We start from the raw sequence: 23325 nt of genomic DNA on the forward strand, positions 1-23325 counted from the left end.
CACCGGTGCCGAACGAACACAGAAAGTCAAGCAAATGGCAGCTAGCCTGCAAGCTCAACAAGTTTTTTTTCCGTGCCAAAAAAAATACAGGAAAACGCCACAACAGCAAGCTATGAAGTCGCTAAACTTATTGCCCAGCACAGCAAACCGTTCTCAGACGGTGGTTTCATAAAGCAGTGCCTCATCAAAGTCACAGAAATAATGTGCCCGGAGAAAGTGCAGGATTTCAACAACGTGAGCTTATCCAGAAATACAGTGGTGCGAAGAATCGAGGACTTGTCAGCTAACTGGAAACTTCAGCTGAGAGACAAAGCTTGTGCTTTTGATTTTTACTCGATAGCATGCGATGAGAGCACAGATGCTACAGACACTGCACAGCTGTTGATGATAATTTTTGTTGTACTGAGGAGCTGCTTGATATAAGCCTAAAAGGCACAATGACGGGTAGAGATATTTTTGAAGCTGTGTCAGAGGCAGTTGAAAAGATGCAGCTTAAATGGGACAAGCTCTGTGGAGTAACAACGGATGGAGCTCCGGCCATGACGTGCGATCGTAAAGGAATGGCATCGATGGTGTGCGCCAAGGTAAAAGAGAGCGGAGGTGAGGCTTTTAGGATGCACTGTATAATCCACCAAGAAGCACTGTGTGCCAAGACTGTCCAGCTGGGCGATGTGATGAACACTGTTGTAAAAACTGTCAACATAATTCGAGCTAGAGGTCTGTACCACAGAGAATTTCAAGCGTTCCTTTCTGAAGTGGATGCTGAATACGGGGATGTACTCTACCACTCTGAGGTGCGCTGGCTGAGCCGCGGCTATGTGCCGCAGCGGTTTTATTCGATGAGATCAGAAATCGATCGGTTTATGAAAGAAAAGGGCCGACCTCTTCATGAACCGAGTGACCCTCTGTGGCTAGCCAACCTGGCATCTTTAGTTGATCTTACTCATCATCTGAATACACTGAACAAGAACCTACAAGGCAAACAACAGCTGGTGCCACACCTGTATGCGCACATGAAAGCCCTCTGTGTAAAGCTCCGCCTGTTTGAGACGCAACTACGAAGCTTTAATGCTGCACACTTCCCTGTGCTGTCTGAAATCAAGTCTGCTTTTCCAAAGGCCGACCTTTCTGATAAAAAGGGGAAATGTGTCTGTGCATCTCTCGTGACAGAATTCAACATGCGTTTCCAAGATTTTTCTGTCATTGAAAAACAAATCAAGCTGTTCTCGACCCCCTTCCTGGTGGATGCAGAAGAAGTGGAAGAGAGTCTGCAGTTAGAACTGATTGAAATGCAATGCGATGATTCTCTGAAGAGTCAACATCAGCTTCTCTCCCCCCTTGACTTCTATCAGAGTTTGGATAGTGCCAAGTTTCCTCTGATGAGACGCCACACAAAAAGAATGATGAGCCTGTTCGGCTTAACATACATCTGTGAACAAGCATTTTCTCTGTTAAATCAGAACAAAAGCAGATTGAGAACCAGAATGGCTGATAGCCATCTCTGTGAAGTCCTTCATGTCTCAACCACCAAACTTTCTCCTGACATTTCAGCCATCCTTCAATCCAAAGGACAGCGTCACTGCTCCCACTGAGTGCAATGTTTTTCACATTATAGGTGAGTTAGAAATAGACACACTGTTACGAACCCTGTGCCACCTACAGGCCTGTTCGTTCCACTGCACGTGCAGTGCAGTTCCAGTTATTAACCTGACTCTTTGCAAACACACACAACTGACATTGTATTTAATTCATGCCACACTTTTTACTTTAATAATGAACAGTTCTTTATTCATTTTAAATTTTAAACCCTAAACTGTTTGTTCGTATTCATGTGTCAATATTCCACCTCTAGTGTGTGGCCCGGCCCTTTGTTTATTTTTCTGTATTTGGCCCTCACTAAAAAAAGTTTGGACACCCCTGATATAAAGTGAGGGGAACATTTTACTCTCCCAATATGACACAAAACAGTTATTTTTAGCATTGTTACGGTATATAATGTTAATATATATGACGTTAGAATACTGTTCATGTAGTCAGTCTTTATAGTACAGCTGTAGCTCTGTAGTAACCTACACTGATTTTTGCACAGTAAAACATCTGTAATATTTATTCTTTCACCAATTTGCAGTTTAATCCTACTACTCCCACGTCTGAGAATGACTTCAACTACAACAAAAACCCCAAAACTTCTGATCAAACCTTCTGCCTGGTCAACATTATACCTGCAAACAAAGTGTCACTCATGGACCAAAAGCTTATTCAAAAGATGAAACGGATCCGTGAGGTGGCTTCAGAGTATAGTAAGTCCTGTTATTATAGTCAGAGGTAAAGCTACAACAGAGTTTTCTGATCTTCAGGACAGAGGAGATTATGATTAGTGGTTTCTCAGTAACACGACAAGCTGTGATTTTTATCTTAACATCAGGGGAGAAAATAAAGAGAGACTCGTAAGAGAAACTGTTTATAGCTGCGAGAGCAGAAGCAATAACAGAAGATAACTTCTATCGTGGATGTTCCACAACACTGAATGCATCTAATTAATAAAACTTATTTAATAAAAATTGTAATCAGTGATAAATGACTGTGATAAGAATTAATCACTGCAGGTATTCATCCTATTGTACAGATTTGCCTCACGTAATCATCTTGACAAAAGAGGACGAAGCCTGCAAACTGGTTAAAGAGGACCTAAGAAAGGTCTACACCAGCAAGAAGATCAGAGAAAAGGTAATTGTGTAATTAAATGGTGTATATTAGTGTCACATTGTGGTGAACTCGCAACTGCAATTCCCAGAATGCAGTGCCAAATACAAACATGGCCGACAAGAACTACACTTCCTGGCCATGCACGAACTCAAGTTCAAACAATGACATGGATGTTCTGATCCTCAAGGCGCTCGATCAGATCGTGAATCTCGCCAACGATGCTCTGGAAAACCAAAACCCTAGTGAGAACTCTGAGTGAAGACTTTTTTTTTGTTGTTGTTCTTTTCCACCCCTACACCAGTGCAGAGTATTTAGGACAGTGAAAAGACATGAAATTGTGTCTAAAGTACATTATTAAAGTAAAGCTAATTTATTCTACTGTAATCATAACTGGTTTGTGTTTCTGTCGCTGTCACGTTCCTACTGCACTCTGGACTTTTTATATTCCATTAAATTAATAAATATAATGATGTTTGGTCCTACTTATTTTTTAAGATTTATACCATTACACTAGACATGTTTTGACAGATACAAATAACACAAACACGAGTAATGTACAATACTGTTTCATAGTTCATACATAAATATGCAGGACTAAAACATCCAAAGAAGGAATCCTCTTTCATTAACTACCAAGGAACACTGACTAACTACTCTCTCAGTAATTAGGGCTAGGCCTCGGGAAATAAACTTAAGGAAGAACACCTCCAAAGAGGGGGAAACAAAGGGTTACGCCACACTGGACTTGAACCTGAGGCTGGAGGATTGAGAGACCAACATGCAGCGCAGTGAACTACCAACCCTGCACAAACAGACCATGGAGTGGACCTAGCCAAACGCTCACGAGGAGTAAACTGAAAAATAAAAGGTCAGAGAGGACCGACTTACAAAGGAAATAAGTAAACAAGTTTTTTTTTAAAGCAAGGAACTGGAGAAAACCAGAGGAACCCAAAGAGACAAGGTCCAAGAGGTTTGATCTGACACAGCGAGAAAGCTGCAGAGAGACGGGAAACCTCAGAGATAAACTCGAGAGTGTTTACAAAATTACTGGCTTATCCTCAATACAGCACTCAACAAGGAGAACTTCCTAGTTCTTCTTAGTTGTCCGTCGTGGCGACGAAGACCATTTTGTCATCAGAGATGAAGCATGCGTAGATGGCTGGTCAGGCCAATCTTTGCACGTAAAGTCCTAAGGCAGGTTGGACAGGGGATGGGGTGGACGTCTCTGGGAAGGTTGCTGGCACGGGTTTTTCTGGCTTGCCTCTTTCGTTCGGCTGCAGCTTTCCAATTTATCTCACACAGCAAAGACCTCTTGTGGATGGAGGAGCGCCAGGTGTCACGATCCAATGCAGTCTGTTCCCAGGAGGCAGGATTGATGTTAAATGCTTTCAGTGAGGCTTTAAGGGTATCTTTGAAGCGTTTCTTTTAGCCTTCTTGGCAACGCTGACCTTGACATAGAGGAGTCTCTTTGGTAGACGTTGGTCTATCATGCGTATCACACGTCCTGCCCAGCGTAGCTGGGTCATCATCAAGATGGTGAAGATGCTTAGGAGGCCTGCTTGATTGAGAACCACAGTGTCTGGGACTTTGTTCTGCCACTTGATGCCAAGGATTTTCCTGAGACTGGTGGTGTGAAAATGGTTCAGTTTCCTGGCATGACGTTGGTACACTGTCTACGTTTCGCATGCATACAGCAGTGTGGGGAGCACAACTGCCCTGTACACTTTCAGCTCGGTCTGGATGCTGATGCCTCTTCGGTTCCAAACCTTGGCATACAATCTCCCGAAAGCTGAGCTGGCTCTCGCAATGCGGACGTTAACTTCGTCATCTATTGTGGCATTTTGTGACAACGTGCTGCCGAGGTGAACTTGGTCACTGTTTTCAGTCTCTGACCATTGACAGTGATGTTGGACTCTGTATAAGGCTTCCCTGGGCTGGCTGAAGCATGACCTCAGTCTTCTTGGTGTTGATGGTGAGAAGGAAGTTTGTGCAGACACTAGAAAACCTGTTAACGCTGCGTTGCATGTCCGTTTCTGTGCTATTGTTAAGGGCACGGTCATCAGCAAAGAGGAAGTCCCTGATGATGTCTGTCGAAACCTTGGTTTTCACTTGGAGCACACTGAGGTTGTACAGATTACCATCTGTGCGGTACTTGATGCCTATCCCAGCATCACCGTCTCCAAAGGCGTCAACCAGCATTGCGGAGAACATGAGGCTGAACAGGGTCGGCCCCAGGACACAACCCTGCTTGACACCGTTTAGCATGTAAGAAGCCCTTCAAGCCTTTCAGTACAGTCACAGGTGGAGCTGGTTGCTACTCATCACTGAGGGGACAAAGAAAAATTGGTTGTTAGTTTTTTTTACATGTCACCAGCACAAATTCTACAAATATACTTTTATTTAATAAAACAATGTATTTACAATTGAAACATCTGCTATGAGCCGGGGCCCTGTGTGTGTGGAGTTTGCATGTTCTCCCCGTGCTGTGGGGGTTTCCTCCGGGTACTCCGGTTTCCTCCCCCAGTCCAAAGACATGCATGGTAGGCCGATTGGCGTGTCTACAGTGTCCGTAGTGTATGAATGGGTGTGTGAATGTGTATATGATTGTGCCCTGAGATGGACTGGCACCCTGTCCCGGGTGTACCCCGCCTTGTGCCTGATGCTCCCTGGGATATGCTCCAGGTTCCCCTGCGACCCTGAAAAGGAGTAAGCGGTAGAAGATGGATGGATGGACATCTGCTATGAGATGTTCCACTGGCAACAATCCAGTATCTACAATTTAATGTTAATATTATTTACACCACAGTGGTACTCAATGCTCGATTGGTCAGACGGTATTAATGAATCTTTTATAACAGGAACTCTGACAGTAGTTCCAGCCACAAGATAAACCACAGGTTTATATTAATGAGAGTCATTCTAATTCTTCACTATTTCTATAGTAACAACTTACAGAGTAGCAAAATAAGAAGAGAGAGACTTTTTTGTTGGCGTTTGTGTTACAATGAATTAATATATTTTGGGGCCTCGGGACCAGTTTTCTTTATCATGTTGCTGTAGACAGTGTGGAAATAGACAGGGTTTTGTTAAATCCGATGTCCTGACATTTCATCCTCCCAGTCAGATAGTCCTCCCAGGGCTACTAGCCAAGAACTGATCACAGAAAAAAAGTGAAATAATCATAGAAAGCCCTCACTGGCCATCAGCATCAGTCATTATACGTTTGTATTTTTGTAGATGGAGACGTGCAGGAATCTGCTGGGTATTCCAGTGAACCACATCTTCCCTGTTAAAAACTACCATGAGGAGATGGACACAGACGATGACATGGATGCTCTGATTCTCAAAGCACTGGATCAGATCGTGAGCGTCGCCTGCGATGCACTGAGAAAAAAAACATCTCTGACCTCTGGCAAAAAATCTGAGTAAGGACTCAGATCCCAAACGCCTCAGTGGCATTAGTGCAACACAGAGTGCTTTACAAAGCATTAAAAACACATTAGGATTACAGTTATTTCTAAATGGAGAAGGGTACCAAGTATGTGTGGTGGAAGGCTATGTACAACCACCTTGTAGGGGAATTATTCAAAACTTAACTAAGGAAGACTGAGTGAGCAACAGGATCCTAGTCCCCTAACCCAATGCTTTTAGTCTCTCTACAACTTGTGGTTGTATGTTGGTATCCATCGTGTTGCAACACAGTGATGCTCAAGATGAGGTGAGCTTCAGGATTTGTTCTGTAGCACAGCAGCCACCTGAAGTGTGTGTATAGATAACAAGGTCAGTATAGTTTGGTCTTTATCCCTTAGGAAGAAAACACGACACTTGCTTACCAGTGTTCAGTTGAAGATGGGAAGCATAATGTCCATCAGCACTCATAACTTGGATGAGGCGCTGAATGTCCAGCAGAGGGCAGAGTAATGTCTCTCCACCCAATGACCCTTAGCGATCGTGCTCACGCTCAAGACTGAAGCTTGATCCAGCGAGGCCGCAATCCCGGCTAACGGAGATCCAGTGGAGAAAACGGACAATACACGACCCTATCCGATAAGTCAGCCAACTCTTCTCACACCATAAGTAATGGCATCCGTTATGTTTTGAGTTCGTTTGAACAACCAAAACAAAACTTTATGTGAAACAAAGAAAACACGGGAGTATTCGACTCCACCAGCTAATAACTCTATAAGCGGTAACCGGCCTATTTCCCCGCTCCACACACACAAACACGAAGGAAAACCCGTTTCATCGCCTTCTAGAACAGACTCGTTAAAGACAAACTGATTTTTAGAAACAACGTACTGTGTCTCTGGAACACGTCAGGGGTCTAAACTGAACTTTTTGTACTTCTGTAATATTCCCGAAGTTCACTCATCTGCTCAACTCCCGCCGCTGCTCTAATTCCCTCTCACCCCGCCTCTCTTCGCACAAAATGGCGGTGTACACGTCATCGCAATATCAAAATAAAAGTCTTTACCGAATAGACTTTGTAGGCTCCCCTACATATGCATATGCAATATTCGATTATGTTATGTTACTTTAGTTACAGTTAGAATAAGACAAAGATTTCACTCCCTTTCAGAGTTAATACACCGTAAATGTAAGACTCTGACCAGGATGTCTCACATGTCAGTCTCAGTCCTCAGTCCTTCAGTCCAGTAGATCAGCTGTTTATAAATCAGATTTGAAAATCAGCAGAATTAGCATGTTAGCCAAGTTCTTTGGTCTGTGGTTTGAAATCGTGCCTTGCTTTTCGTGCTGTCGCCATTAATTACAGATTTAAGTGCATTTTAATAACCTTTTGCAGCACAAAACATAACATCTACAAATATGTAATATTGTATTAGAGATGTCTGAATGAAACAACAGATTGTTTACTTTTGAGGCCGTTGTCATTATTTGCATGATTATTAATTTCTGTATTATTTAAATAAACTGTACCTGAGGTATTAAAACGCTTCAGTAATATAAGACATTAATATAAGCCCACTACTACAAAACTGCACAACAGCAGCTGATGTAAACACACACAAAGTGCACCCGGAAATGACCTGACTTCCTGTAAAGAGTAAGATCATGTTTAAGGGTGTAAAAATAACGGTGAAAAACAAACGATGTGAACAACTTTCAGTTTCAGTTTACAGTAAATCATGCTCTTTCAAGAAAGGTGTGTGTGTGCATCTGTGTGTGTGTGTGTGTATGTGTGTGTGTGTGTGTGTGTCTGGACAGAAAGTGAAAGTGGAATAGGGTTCAAAAACAAGGTATAAGAGTGGGGACTGAGGAAGCTGCTCTAACAGTCGACCCAGTCAGAAGCTGTGAGTACATCTTTACAAATCTTAATTAACAAGCAAAATTAAACTTGGAGTTATTTTTATTTGTATGACTACACACACACACACACACACACACACACACACACACACACACACACACAGATGCACACACACACCTTTCTTGAAAGAGCATGATTTACTGTAAACTGAAAGTTGTATATATATAAACTTTTTTATTATTATTTTATTTATTTATTTATTTTTTGCTGGAACATTAAAAACCTTTTCTTACATTGCAAAATCTACTTTTCTCATCAGCATTGTTCATCTGGATTCATTGAACTGAATAAAATGGGAGGGTCTGAGTCTACACCTCAACAACCTCAAACACCTCCACCGCCTCCAGGTGAGTCTTAGTCTTATAATATTTATCGGATGATGATCAATATGTTAACCTTAATATTACATACTGATACTGTTTATTATTTACTCCCGATTTAGCCTAGTTATTAATGAATTTATTTTCCCAGTTATGGGAGTTAATCTAGGAGTGAGAATGTGTAATGCACGAGTACGTGATGTGACTCGACTAAAATCATGGAACACAGCATAAAATGAACATTATTTGGAACAGGTTTAACACTGATGCGTTTCTCATGCTTTCTAGATAGATTAGAATTTCTGGGATGAAAAACTATCCATTTATAACAACAACAACAACAACAAATGTAAAAACAGGAGTAAACTTGTTGCAGTGTCTCTGTTGTAAAAATCCTTGTATAAAGACAAAAGTGTATGTGTCTAGCAATCAGGTCCATTTTTTTTTTAAACATGGAAATATATTGAATACTCTGCATGTTCATTGACTTAGAAACTTACATGTAAACTGTATTTCACATATAAATGCAAAACTGTAACTAGGGTGACATTATTTTTTTATTTGTTTTTAAGAATTTGATAAGCCATGGAGGATAATGCCTTGGGGGTGAGTTGTATTAACTTCCATAAAGAAATGTTCATATTTCAGTCTCAAATCCTGTTAGATTTTGACAAAACTGTCCATTTCTGCTCACTTACTGTATCAGTGTGACATATTCTGATTTTCTTTTATTATTGACGATTATTGACTTCTTCTTAATTAAAAGTTCTTCTTCAGTCACTAACTGCCAGGAAATTAAGTGGCAGGATGGTACGATCCTTGTGTGACGTTTTGTGTTTTTGATAGGAACAAAGACAATTTAAGAGAGAAACTGAGGAACTTTAAGCTCTGCAGTTCTGACGTAAAGTTTGTCAAGCTTCTGATCGTTGGTGAAGTTGGAGCAGGAAAGTCCAGCTTTATAAATTCAGTCAATAATGCTTTCCAAGAGCGAATCACCAGTGGGGCTCTTGTTGATGCACCAACTGGAACCACTTTCACAAAAATTGTAAGTACGACTTCTCAAGATCTGGTCACTGGTCTGATTTCTTAATGCAGACAAAGCAGTTTGATTTAAACTAAGGTCATTTTCACACTTCCAGACAAAAGTTTTCAAGCTCAGGACTGGTTCAGAGATACAATCCCTGGTCCTCTTGAAAAAGTCGGTCTATGGCTCGCTTCAGCCGAACATTGGAGTGGTCCAATGACATGTCTTTGAAAAAAAAATTTTAAACACCCTGAAAGCCTTAGTGTGTGGACCTCAGCTCTTAACGAGGCACAGCACTGTACAGTTCAATATTGTGTTTAATATGGAATTTGATCCTGAGTCAGAATCATATACAATCTGTGTCTTTTTCTTACAGTACAAAACCCATCATATCAAGGGGAAGGACGGCTCCCGTTTACCTTTTGTGTTCAATGACGTCATGGGACTTGAACCTGGCGATATCTACGGCGCACATGTACAGGACATCATCACAGCCTTAAAGGGGTTTCTTGAGGAAGGATATAAAGTGAGGGGAACATTTTACTCTCACAATATGAGACAAAACCGTTATTTTTAGCATTGTTACAGTATATAATGTTAATATATATGACGTTAGAATACTGTTCATGTAGTCAGTCTTTATAGTACAGCTGTAGTTCTGTAGTAACCTACACTGATTTTTGCACAGTAAAACATCTGTAATATTTATTCTTTCACCAATTTGCAGTTTAATCCTGTTACTCCCGCGTCTGAGAATGACTCCAACTACAAAACAAATCCCAAAGTTTCTGATCAAACCTTCTGCCTGGTCAACATTATACCTGCAACCAAAGTGTCACTCATGGACCAAAAGCTTATTCAAAAGATGAAACGGATCCGTGAGGTGGCATCAGAGTATAGTAAGTCCTGTTATTATAGTTTAGAATCATCTTGAAATGTTTTTTTATATTGGCACAATTATTCCCCAAAAACATACCACTGTGTGTGATTTGGTCCGAAGGTGTTGACTGTTTTTCTATAACAGCAGCCCTGACTGTAGTTCTGACTGCAAAACAAATCACAAGTTTAGATTAATCCGTTCATTCTAATAGTTTCTAGAGTAACAACTCACACAGGGACTTTTATTTGTTCTATGGAAGGAGTCTCCAGTTTCAACACTTTGTAACAGTCAGAGGTAAAGCTGCAACAGAGTTTTCTGATCTTCAGGACAGAGGAGATTATGATTAGTGGTTTCTCAGGAACACGACAAGCTGTAGTTTTTATCTTATTAACATCAGGGGAGAAAATAAATAGAGAGGCTCGTAAGAGAAACTGTTAATTAATTAATTAAAGTTAAAACTTTAATTAATAAAAATTGTAATCAGTGATAAATGACTGTGATAAGAATTAAACACTGCAGGACGTGCTGTTATAGGAAAATCATCTTCATATCATATTAGAATTCCTGTTTTAGTCTTATTGTAGATAATAAACTGTTCATTCTATTGTACAGATTTACCTCAAGTTATCATCTTGACAAAAGTGGATGAAACCTGCCCTCTGGTTAAAGATGACCTAAGAAAGGTCTACACCAGCAAAAAGATCAAAGAAAAGGTAATTGTGTAATAAAATGGTGTATATTAGGATTGTAACTGATTACAATATTAGCATTGAACAGATATGTTCTCAATGAATGTAAATACTGATATGAATAGAAGGCACTTCTGTTTATTTGGCTCTTTTTTTAATCAAATAGAGGTCAATATCAGCATATTAGAATATTTACTTTCACACAGCACAAAGTAAAAGTAAATCTTCCTGGAAGTCATAAAGACATTAAAATGAAATGGATCCCAGATTGATCTCACAGCAGCACTGTTTCTCCGCTTCGCAGTAGGTTCTGATAACGAGTCTAGTGAACTTCTGGAAAGTAACAAACCCCAAAAACTGAAGTAAATCTAATAATTAAATATTATTAGATGTTGCTGTCAGCTATAAACAGCAAAAAGCTTGTCAGTGCATCTGTTTGAGTTAAATAAAGTTCTGTTCTGCAACTTGTGATTTGTTATAATTGTGGTAGATTTGATAATTTATCAGTTAAATGAATTGTTTGATTCATTGTTGCTTTTTTTTATAAATATTTTCAGATGCAGGAGTGTAGTAATCTGCTGGGTATTCCATTGAGCAACATCTTCCCTGTGAAGAACTACCACGAGGAGGTGGATACGAATGATGACATGGATGTTCTGATCCTCAAGGCGCTCGATCAGATCGTGAATCTCGCCAACGATGCCCTGGAAGACCAAAACCCTAGTGAGAAATCCAAGTGAAGGCTTTTTTTTGTTCTTTTCCACCCCTACACTAGTGCAGAGTATTTGTGACAGTGAAAAAGCATGAAATTGTGTCTAAAGTAAATTATTAATGTAAAGCTAATTTATTCTACTGTAATCATAAATGGTTTGTGTTTCTGTCGCTGTCACGTTCCTACTGCACTCTGGACTTTTTATATTCCATTAAGTTAATAAATATAATGATGTTTGGCCCTACTTATTTTTTAAGATTTATACCATTACACTAAACATGTTTTGACAGATACAAATAACACAAACACGATTAATGTACAATACTGTTTCATAGTTCATACATAAATATGCAGGACTAAAACATCCAAAGAACGAATCCTCTTTCATTAACTACCAAGGAACTCTGACTAACTACTCTCTCAGTAATTAGGGCTAGGCCTCGGGAAATAAACTTAAGGAAGAACACCTCCAAAGAGGGGGAAACAAAGGGTTACGCCACACTGGGCTTGAACCTGAGGCTGGAAATATGTAAACTGAAGCCTTTTTTTGGTTTTCTTTTTTCTAAGCAAGGTGTTATGCCACGGCGAATTCGCGGCTACATCGCCGACGAGAACTACACTTCCCGTCCACGCCTGCGCTCGAGTTCGCCAGAGTACTGAGTGCGAACACCTGCGCTTCGCCCAAGGTTATATAAGACCTCGTTAACGACAGCTCGGTGTGAAGTAAACGCTCAGTATCTTCAACGCTACCGTTCTACCAAGCCTTTGTTTACATTTTGGATTTCCCTGGTTCACGGATTCCTTTCTCGTACCTGACCACGATTCTCTGGATTACCGCTTTCAGATTGTTTACGCTACGTTGACTGAACACGGCGACGATTTCTGCAATTCTCTGCTGCTGCCCTGCCCACGCTTGTCTCCTCGCAAGGTAATGTGACAGATTATTCGCCGTCTATGGAGGCAGTGGGTAACTCAGACTGGCAACGCACCTAGCAAAACTGCGCGATAAATGCACAGCAGGATCAGATAGTAGAACTGACCCAGAGATTGGAGCGCCTAGGCTGCTAACGTCCAGTGTTACACTGTCCACCATGACCCACACCGGAGCACTACGCTGGTGCGCCGGGGTGATGCAAGGGCTTCATACTGCAGTGCCAAATGTTCTTTGAGAGCCACCCGGAGATGCCGGAAGCACGCAAGCTCACCCATTTCATGGAGCTACTCACAGGACGCGCCCTGGAATGGGCTACGGCAGAGTGGGAATGAGGGGGCGGGCAAAGACCATCGCTAGTGGACCTCTTCTCCCGTTTCTGACATGCCTTTGACCATTCCCCTGACGGCTGGGAGACTGGCCAGGAACTCCTGGCGATCATGCAGGGCTCACATGACATGGTAGACTACGCATTGGAGTTCCGTACCATCGCTACAAGAAGCGGATGGAATGAGCTGGCGTTGAAAACCGTGTTCCGTCAGGGGCTCAATCCTGAGCTGGTTCGGGAGTTGGCGTGCCGGGGTGAACAGCTGACCCTTGATGATATCATCGACCTGGCAGTGAGGCTGGATCGTGTACGCCGTACGAACCGTCCCGCTCGGTGGAGCACTGTTCCATCCGAGCCAGCCCCATCAGAGGAACCCATGCAGCTTGGTCGCACCCGAATCCACGAGAAAGAGAGAGAGACGATGAAGATAGTCGCGGTGCTTCCACTGCGGTGAGAACACCCACGTCGTTCGCCAGTGTCCACATAGGAGGCCACGGGAAAACGAGAGGAGCACAGCCAGCCAACCTTGTCAACCCCTCGGGGGAGTCCAGTCCATTTTTTTAACTCTCATGTCTTTGTCTTACCTGTGGTGATCAGACATTCTGTCCAGTCTGTTTTCCTTGCAGCGCTCATTGACTCCGGAGCAGCTGAGAACTTAGATGAGAGAACGGTATAGACTCTCGGCCTCCCAATAAGGCCCCTACTCCAACCTCGGGAGGTTCGATCGATCGACGGGTCCCCAATAGGGGGCGGGGTCATATCACACTGAACCGCTCCGATCAACCTACAAATTAGTGCCCTTCACCACGAGACTCTCGTCCTGTACGTCACCATTTCCACTAGGTACCCCATTATTCTCAGCCTGCCCTTGCTCGAATGTCACAATCCTCAGCTATTGTGGGCGGACAAACAGGTCACCAAGTGGTCCCCATACTGTCTACAACACTGCTTGACTGGCCCTACAGTCCCCATGGCCACCACGACGGTGGAGAGTCCCCTGTCTCATGTCCCTGTCACAGTCCCGCTAGAATATCGTGAACTCAGTGAGGTGTTTAGCAATGAAAGGGCAAGCGGCTTACCACCACACAGGCCCTACGACTGCGCCATAGACCTCTTCCCTGGAGCTAGCCCACCGTGGGTCCGCATGTACCCACTCTCCAAGATGAACACCAGGCCATGGAGGAATATATTCAGGAGGCTCTCCAACAGTTGTATATTCAGCCGTCCACGTCTCCCGTGTCCGCCGGATTCTTTTTTGTTCAGAAGAAAGGAGGGGTCTTCAACCATGCATTGATTATCGGGGTCTCAACCAGGTAACAGTGAAGTACTGTTATCCTCTGCCTCTAGTACCCACGGCCCTGGAACAGCTAAGGTCTGTGACCTTTTTTACGAAGTTAGACTTACGCAGTGCTTACAGTCTGATCCGCATCAGGGAGGGAGATGAGTGGAAGACGGCCTTTAGCACCACCTCAGGGTACTATGAGTTCCTGGTCATGCCGTATGGGCTCGCTAACGCTCCCTCTGTCTTCCAGAACCTGATCAATGACATCCTGAGGGACATGCTTGGGCAGTGCGTCGTCGCCTACATCGATGACATCTTAGTGTGTTCGACATCCTATGAAGAACACACCAGGCATGTCCGACAGGTGTTGCACCACCTGCTGCAGTATCAGCTATATGTAAAGGCTGAGAAGTGCGAGTTCCACCAGCGCACCATTTCTTTCTTGGGGTATGTCATTAGTCCGGAAGGGGTCGCCATGGACAAACGCAAGGTTCAGGCGGTGGTGGAGTGGCCCACTCCCCGAACCATCAAGGAATTGCAACGCTTCCTTGGCTTCGCAAACTTTTATCAGCGATTCATCCGGGACTCCAGATCCCTCGAGACCGTTCGTCGTGGAGGTTGACGCGACGGGGTGGGGGCCGTACTGACTCAGAGGTTTGGGGACAGACCCAAGTTGCACCCCGTGGCATTCTTCTCACGTAAACTGTTGCCCGCTGAATGAAATTATGATGTGGGGAACCGTGAGCTCCTGGCCGTCAAGTTGGCCCTAGAGGAGTGGAGACACTGGCTGGAGGGGGCCGACCATCCGTTCATGATTTACACTGACCATAAAAATCTAGAGTACCTGAGAACCGCCAAGCGGCTCATGCCCCGCCAAGCACGCTGGTCTCTGTTCTTTTCCCGGTTCCAGTTCACTCTATCATACAGGCCGGGAACAAAGAACTCGAAGGCTGATGCTCTGTCCCAAATCCACTCTCCTGAATGTCGAGCAAACCATGAAGAGTATATCATGCCCCCCTCCAGTGTTGTTGGCAGCATAGAGTGGGTTCTAGATCAGGCCTTAGCTCGCTTCCCCAAATAACGAGTCCTGACAGTCTGTCCTCCTGGGAGACAATTTGTGCCCACATGCTATCGTTTGGAACTTGGCCCATACGACAATTGCAACAGGGCATCCGGGAGCTCATCGCACTTATTGTGTCCACATGTTCCACCTGTGCTCAGTCGAAGGTGCCGCGGGCCCTATCGGCCAGAAAGCTGGTACCGCTTCCCATACCCGTATGCTCATGGTCACATCTGGCTCTAGACTTCATCACAGATCTGCCGGAGTCTCAAGGTAACATGGTGATACTGGTGGTCGTGGATTGGTTTTCCCAATCGCTACGCCTGATTCCGCTTCCTGAGCTTCCATCGGCCTTTGCCACAGCCGAATTACTGTTCCAATATGTTTTCCGCTACTTTGGCATCCCGGAGGAGATTGTGAGTGACAGGGGGCCGCAATTCACATCTCGAATATGGGCCAGTTTTATAGAGAAAATGGGAGTGACCGTTAACCTCACGTCCGGTTCTCACACCCAGGCCAACAGACAGGCAGAATGGGCTAATCAGGAAGTCATATGGTTACTTCGAACATTTTGCGCCACCAAACCAGAGGACTGGAGTCACTTCCTCCCGTGGGCGGAATATGCACAAAACTCCCTACGACATTCCACCACCCAGCTCACCCCTTTCCAGTGTGTCTTGGGTTATCAGCCGCCTTTGTATCCCTGGAACGCCTCCACTACTGACTCACCAGCAGTAGATGAGTGGTTCCGCCAGAGTGAGCAGGTCTGGGAACGCACCCATCAACAGTTGATGCAGGCCTCCCACATCGCCAAACAAAAGGCAGACAGGCGCTGCGGGAGTCATCCCAACTATCAATCCGGGGATAGGCTTTCCACGAGAGACCTGAAGTTGCCACTTTCGAGTAGGAAACTGAGACCCAAGTATATCGGCCCCTTTCAGATCCTGAAGCAGATTAACAAGGTCACGTACCGCTTGGACCTACCAAAGCACAGCCGCATCGCCCCGTCATTCCATGTCTCTCTCCTCAAGCCGGTGACGCCGGGTCCCTTGGCCACAGTGGTTCCAGAGGACTCGCCACCGGAACCACTAGAGATTGAGGGCCGCCCAGCCTACCGTGTCCACGAGATCTTGGACTCCAGATGTAGGAGAGGAGGACTTGAGTATCTGATAGACTGGGAGGGTTACGGCCCAGAGGAGCAGTGCTGGATCACATCCCGGGACATTCTGGATGCACAATTGCGCGAGGACTTTCATTTTGCTCACCCAGAGTGACTGGGACCCCGGAGGAGAGGAAGACCTCGGAGGAATCCCTTTGGGGGAGGCTCTGTTGCGCCATGGCGAACTTGCGGCTACAGCACCGAAGAGAACTACACTTCCTGTCCACGCCTGCGCTCGAGTTTGCCAGAGTACTGACTGCAAACACCTGTGCTTCGCCCAAGGTTATATAAGACCTCGTTAACGACAGCTCAGTGCGAAGTAAACGCTCAGTATCTTCAGTGCTGCCATTCTACCAAGTCTTTGTTTACGTTTTGGATTTCCCAGGTTCACGGATTCCTTTCTCGTACCTGACCACGATTCTCTGGATTACCCCTTTCCGATTGTTTACGCTATGTGGACTGGACATTGTAAGTCGTCACGGACTTCTCACGCCGATGATTTCCGCGTCTCCCTGCTGCTGCCCTGCCCGCGCTTGTCTCCTCACAAGGTAACGTGTCACAAGGAACTGGAGAAAATCAGAGGAGCCCCAAATGACAAAAGTCCAAAAGGTTTGGTCTGACACAGCGGCTTAGCCTCAGTTCAGCACATAACAAGGAGAACTTCAAGACTAAACGTTTGATTAACGTTGCCACTAATCACTGGAGAACAAACTTTTTTTTTTTTTTAACGTCACCAGCACTGCAAATGTCTTTAAATTTTTTTAAATGTATTTACAATTTAAACTTCTGCTATGAGATATGCTAGGTTCCACGGGCAACAATCCAGTATCTACAATTTAATGTTAATATTATTTACCCCACAGTGGTACTGAATGCTCGATTGGTCAGAAGGAATTAATGAATCTTTTATAACAGGAACTCTAACAGTAGTTCCAGCCACAAGATAAAACACAGGTTTATATTAATGAGTCTCAATCTAATTCTTCACTATTTCTAGAGTAACCACTTACAGAGTAACAAAAATACAGAGACTTTTACATTTTTCCCTTGTGTTTTATTTCTTTCCTAATATTTATGGTCGTCAGCATCAGACGTTATATGTTTGTATTTTTCTAGATGGAGACGTGCAGGAATCTGCTGGGTATTCCAGTGAACCACATCTTCCCTGTTAAAAACTACAATGAGGAGATGGACACAGACGATGACATGGATGCTCTGATTCTCAAAGCACTGAATCAGATCGTGAGCGTCGCCTGCGATGCACTGAGAGAAAAAAAAAAGACATCTCTGACCTCTGGTGAAAAATCTGAGTAAGTTCTCAGATCCCAAACGCCTCAGTGCATTAGAGCAACACAGAGTGCTTTACAAAGCATTAAAAACACATTAGGATTACAGTTATTCCTAAATGGAGAAGGGTACTAAGTATGCATCGCTAAAATAAGAGTAATGTAATATTCTGTCTTTATGGAATATATTCGATTATGTTATGTTACTTTAGTTACAGTTTGAATAAGACAAAGATTTCACTCCCTTTCAGAGTTAATACACCGTAAATGTAAGACTCTGACCAGGATGTCTCACTCCTCAGTCCTTCAGTCCAGCAGATCAGCTGTTGGGAAATCAGATTTGAAAATCAGCAGAATTAGCATGTTAGCCAAGTTCTTTGGTCTGTGGTTTGAAATCGTGCCTTGCTTTTCGTGCTGTCACCATTAATTACAGATTTAAGTGCATTTTAATAACCTTTTGCAGCACAAAACAGAACATCTACAAATATGTAATATTGTATTAGAGATGTCTGAATGAAACAACAGATTGTTTATTTTGAGGCCGTTGTCATTATTTGCATGATTATTAATTTCTGTATTATTTAAATAAACTGTACCTGAGGTGTTAAAACGCTTCATTAATATAAGACATTAATATAAGACCACTACTACAAAACTGCACAACAGCAGCTGATGTAAACACACAAGGCGTGCACCCGGAAATGACCTGACTTCCTGTAAAGAGTAAGATCATGTTTAAGGGTGTAAAAATAACGGTGAAAAACAAACGATGTGAACAACTTTCAGTTTCAGTTTACAGTAAATCATGCTCTTTCAAGAAAGGTGTGTGTGTGTGTGTGTGTGTGTGTGTGTGTGTGTGTGTGTGTGTGTGTGTGTGTGTGTCTGGACAGAAAGTGAAAGTAGAATAGGGTTCAAAAACAAGGTATAAAAGTGGGGACCTGGGAAGCTGCTCTAATAGTCGACGCAGTCAGAAGCTGTGAGTACATCTTTACAAATCTTAATTAACAAGCAAAATTAAACTCTGTAGCATTGAATTTGGAGTTATTTTTATTTGTATGACTACACACACACACATTTTCTATGTATATAAAACTTTTTTATTATTATTTTATTTATTTATTAATTTTTTGCTGGAACAATAAAAACCTTTTCTTACATTACAAAATCTACTTTTCTCATCAGCATTGTTCATCTGGATTCATGGATATGTTTAATGTATGGAATGAATTTAGTCGGTTGTTTACACCTCAACAACCTCAAACACCTCCACCGCCTCCAGGTGAGTCTTAGTCTTATAATATTTATCGGATGATGATCAATATGTTAACCTTAATATTACATACTGATACTGTTTATTATTTACTCCCAATTTAGCCTAGTTATTAATGAATTTATTTTCCCAATTATGGGAGTTAATCTAGGAGTGAGAATGTGTAATGCACGAGTACGTGATGTGACTCGACTAAAATCATGGAGCACAGCATAAAATGAACATTATTTGGAACAGGTTTAACACTGATGCGTTTCTCATGCTTTCTAGATAGATTAGAATTTCTGGGATGAAAAACTATCCATTTATAACAACAACAACAACAACAACAAATGTAAAAACAGGAGTAAACTTGTTGCAGTGTCTCTGTTGTAAAAATCCTTGTATAAAGACAAAAGTGTACGTGTCACACATCGTGACGAAGCAGAGATACAGCTGATACAAGTGCAGGATAACAGTGTTGTTTATTTAAAGAGACTGACAGGCAGACAAATCCAAAACGTGATCCAAGACGTAATTCATAAACAGGCAAGAGGTCAGGCGATTGGCAAACAGACATACACTGGGCGAGGCAGGAATCTAGGTCATTACACAAAACAAGACACGAACTAAGACGAGTAACTGGAAGCGGATATCCAGCACGAACTGACTATGACACGAATTACACTACCGCTAAACATTCACTTCGTATTTCTAACTTCTTTCTTACTTACTTATTTAATCTTCCGCATTGTGTGCTGGGAAGCGCGCGGTATATATGCGGACATGATTACCCTCGCAACTGCTAACAGCTGAGGGTAATCCGGACACACATGACTTCCCAGCAAATGACGGAACAGGGAGGAGACATGACAGACATAAACAAAACCCACGTGTCCCGATGTCCCTACGGTCACAGCGGAAAAGCAGGTGCTCGCGCATTCGCGCTTCGAGCACGCTGCTTCAAGGGGGAATCGTGACAGTACGTGTCTAGCAATCAGGTCCATTTTTTTAAAAACATGGAAATATATTGAATACTCTGCATGTTCATTGACTTAGAAACTTACAGGTTATCTATATTCCACATATAAATGCAAAACTGTAACCAGGGTGACATTATTTTTTTCTTTGTTTTTAAGAATTTGATAAGCCATGGAGGATAATGCCTTGGGGGTGAGTTGTATTAACTTCCATAAAGAAATGTTCATATTTCAGCCTCAAATCCTGTTAGATTTTCACAAAACTGTCCATTTCTGCTCACTTACTGTATCAGTGTGACATATTCTGATTTTCTTTTATTATTGACGATTATTGACTTCTTAATTAAAGTTCTTCTTCAGTCACTAACTGCCAGGAAATTAAGTGGCAGGATGGTACGATCCTTCTGTGACGTTTTGTGTTTTTGATAGGAACAAAGACAGTTTAAGAGAGAAACTGAGGAACTTTAAGCTCTGCAGTTCTGATGTTAAGTTTGTCAGGCTTCTGATCGTTGGTGAAGTTGGAGCAGGAAAGTCCAGCTTTATAAATTCAGTCAATAATGTTTTCCAAGAGCGAATCACCAGTGGGGCTCTTGTTGATGCAACATCTGGAACCAGTTTCACAAAAATTGTAAGTACGACTTCTCAACATATTCACTGGTTTGATTTCTTAATGCAGACAAAGCAGTTTGATTTAAACTAAGATCATTTTCACACTTCCAGACAAAAGTTTTCAAGCTCAGGACTGATTCAGAGATACAATCCCTGGTCCTCTTGAAAGAGTCGGTCTATGGCTCGCTTCAGCCGAACATTGGAGTGGTCCAATGACATGCCTTTAAAAATTTTCTTTAAAACACCCTAAAAGCCTTAGTGTGTGGACCTCAGCTCTTAACGAGGCACAGCACTGTACAGTTCAATATTGTGTTTAATGTGGAATTTGATCCTGAGTCAGAATCATATACAATCTGTGTCTTTTTCTTACAGTACAAAACCCATCATATCAAGGGGAAGGATGGCTCCCATTTACCTTTTGTGTTCAATGACATCATGGGACTTGAATCTGCCGATGGACAAGGCGCACATGTACAGGACATCATCACAGCCTTAAAGGGGTTTCTTGAGGAAGGATATAAAGTGAGGGGAACATTTTACTCTCACAGTATGAGACAAAACAGTTATTTTTAGCATTGTTACGGTATATAATGTTAATATATATGACGTTAGAATACTGTTCATGTAGTCAGTCTTTATAGTACAGCTGGAGTTCTGTAGTAACCTACACTGATTTTTGCACAGTAAAACATCTGTAATATTTATTCTTTCACCAATTTGCAGTTTAATCCTGCTACTCCCGTGTCTGAGAAGGACTCCAACTACAAAACAAATCCCAAAGTTTCTGATCAAACCTTCTGCCTGGTCAACGTTCTAGCTGCAAACAAAGTGTCACTCATGGACCAAAAGCTTATTCAAAAGATGAAACGGATCCGTGAGGTGGCTACAGAGTATAGTAAGTCCTGTTATTATAGTTTAGAATCATCTCAATATGTTTTTTTTAATATTGGCACAATTATTCCCCAAAAACATACCACTGTGTTTGATTTGCTCCGAAGGTGTTGATTGTTTTTCTATAACAGCAGCCCTGACTGTAGTTCTGACTGCAAAGCAAATCACAAGTTTAGATTAATCCGTTCATTCTAATAGTTTCTATAGTAACAACTCACACAGGGACTTTTATTTGTTCTATGGAAGGAGTCTCCAGTTTCAACACTTTGTAACAGTCAGAGGTAAAGCTGCAACAGAGTTTTCTGATCTTCAGGACAGAGGAGATTATGATTAGTGGTTTCTCAGTAACACGACAAGCTGTGGTTTTTAACTTAACATCAGGGGAGAAAATAAAGAGAGAAACTCGTAAGAGAAACTGTTAATTCATTAATTAAAGTTAAAACTTTAACTAATAAAAATTGTAATCAGTGATAAATGACTGTGATAAGAATTAAACACTGCAGGACGTGCTGTTATAGGAAAACCATCTTCATATCATATTAGAATTCCTGTTTTAGTCTTATTGTAGATAATAAACTGTTCATCTTATTGTACAGATTTACCTCAAGTTATCATCTTGACAAAAGTGGATGAAACCTGCCCTCTGGTTAAAGATGACCTAAGAAAGGTCTACACCAGCAAGAAGATCAAAGAAAAGGTAATTGTGTAATAAAATGGTGTATATTAGGATTGTAACGGATTACAATATTGGGATTGAACAGATATGTTCTCAATGAATATAAATACTGATATGAATAAAAGGCACTTCTATTTATTTGGCTCTTTTTTTAATCAAATAGAGCTCAATATCACCATATTAGAATATTTACTTTCACACAACACAAAGTAAAAGTAAATCTTCCTGGAAGTCATAAAGGCATTAAAATGAAATGGATCCCAGTTTGATCTCACAGCAGCACTGTTTCTCCGCTTCGCAGTAGGTTCTGATAACGAGTCTAGTGAACTTCTGGAAAGTAACAAACCCCCAAAACTGAAGTAAATCTAATTATTAAATATTATTAGATGTTGCTGTCAACTATAAACAGCAAAAAGCTTGTCAGTGCATCTGTTTAAGGAGTTAAATAAAGTTCCGTTCTGCAACTTGCGATTTGTTATAATTGTGGTAGATTATTACAATTTATTGGTTAAATAAATTGTTTGATTCATTGTTTTTTCTATATACTTTCAGATGCAGGAGTGTAGTAATCTGCTGGGTATTCCACTGAGCCACATCTTCCCTGTGAAGAACTACCACGAGGAGGTGGATACGAATGATGACATGGATGTTCTGATCCTCAAGGCGCTCGATCAGATCGTGAATCTCGCCAACGATGCTCTGGAAAACCAAAACCCTAGTGAGAACTCTGAGTGAAGGGTTTTTTTGTTCTTTTCCACCCCTACACCAGTGCAGAGTATTTAGGACAGTGAAAAAACATGGAGCTAATTTCTTCTACTGTAATCATAACTGGTTTGTGTTTCTGTCGCTGTCACGTTCCTACTGCACTCTGGACTTTTTATATTCCATTAAATTAATAAATATAATGATGTTTGGTCCTACTTATTTTTTAAGATTTATACCATTACACTAAACATGTTTTGACAGATACAAATAACACAAACACGAGTAATGTACAATACTGTTTCATAGTTCATACATAAATATGCAGGACTAAAACATCCAAAGAACTAATCCTCTTTCATTAACTACCAAGGAACACTGACTAACTACTCTCTCAGTAATTACGGCTAGGCCTCGGGAAATAAACTTAAGGCAGAACACCTCCAAAGAGGGGGAAACAAAGGGTTACGCCACACTGGACTTGAACCTGAGGCTGGAGGATGGAGAGACCA

General features: G+C 42.1%; 3 protein-coding genes across 3 annotated transcripts in view; all 3 read left to right on the forward strand.

The window, feature by feature from the left end:
• Nucleotides 1-437: 437 nt before the first annotated feature.
• LOC124627505 (uncharacterized) lies at nucleotides 438-20129 on the forward strand. Its single transcript, XM_053676415.1, has 13 exons — nucleotides 438-1431; nucleotides 2627-2727; nucleotides 5944-6069; nucleotides 8295-8382; nucleotides 8928-8961; nucleotides 9202-9400; nucleotides 9756-9905; nucleotides 10107-10278; nucleotides 10872-10972; nucleotides 11506-11671; nucleotides 17537-18682; nucleotides 18889-18985; nucleotides 19722-20129. Exons 1-11 carry the CDS (start codon nucleotides 438-440, stop codon nucleotides 17590-17592), a joined length of 2187 nt encoding a protein of 728 aa, XP_053532390.1. The 3' UTR covers nucleotides 17593-18682; nucleotides 18889-18985; nucleotides 19722-20129.
• LOC108262343 (interferon-induced protein 44-like) overlaps nucleotides 18687-23325 on the forward strand; it is a 53429-nt gene continuing 48790 nt past the window's right edge. The window contains exon 1 of the mRNA XM_053676177.1: nucleotides 18687-18759. The gene's annotated coding sequence lies outside the window, so the exon portion shown is untranslated. The remainder of the gene's footprint in view (nucleotides 18760-23325) is intronic.
• LOC108258369 (interferon-induced protein 44-like) lies at nucleotides 19799-23016 on the forward strand. Its single transcript, XM_017456983.3, has 7 exons — nucleotides 19799-19937; nucleotides 20095-20128; nucleotides 20365-20563; nucleotides 20917-21066; nucleotides 21268-21439; nucleotides 22032-22132; nucleotides 22664-23016. The coding sequence occupies exons 2-7, from the start codon at nucleotides 20118-20120 to the stop codon at nucleotides 22844-22846; spliced, it is 816 nt and encodes a 271-aa protein (XP_017312472.1). The 5' UTR covers nucleotides 19799-19937; nucleotides 20095-20117; the 3' UTR covers nucleotides 22847-23016.

This window comes from Ictalurus punctatus, chromosome 26 (genome assembly GCF_001660625.3).
Source record: "Ictalurus punctatus breed USDA103 chromosome 26, Coco_2.0, whole genome shotgun sequence".
NCBI lineage: Eukaryota > Metazoa > Chordata > Actinopteri > Siluriformes > Ictaluridae > Ictalurus > Ictalurus punctatus.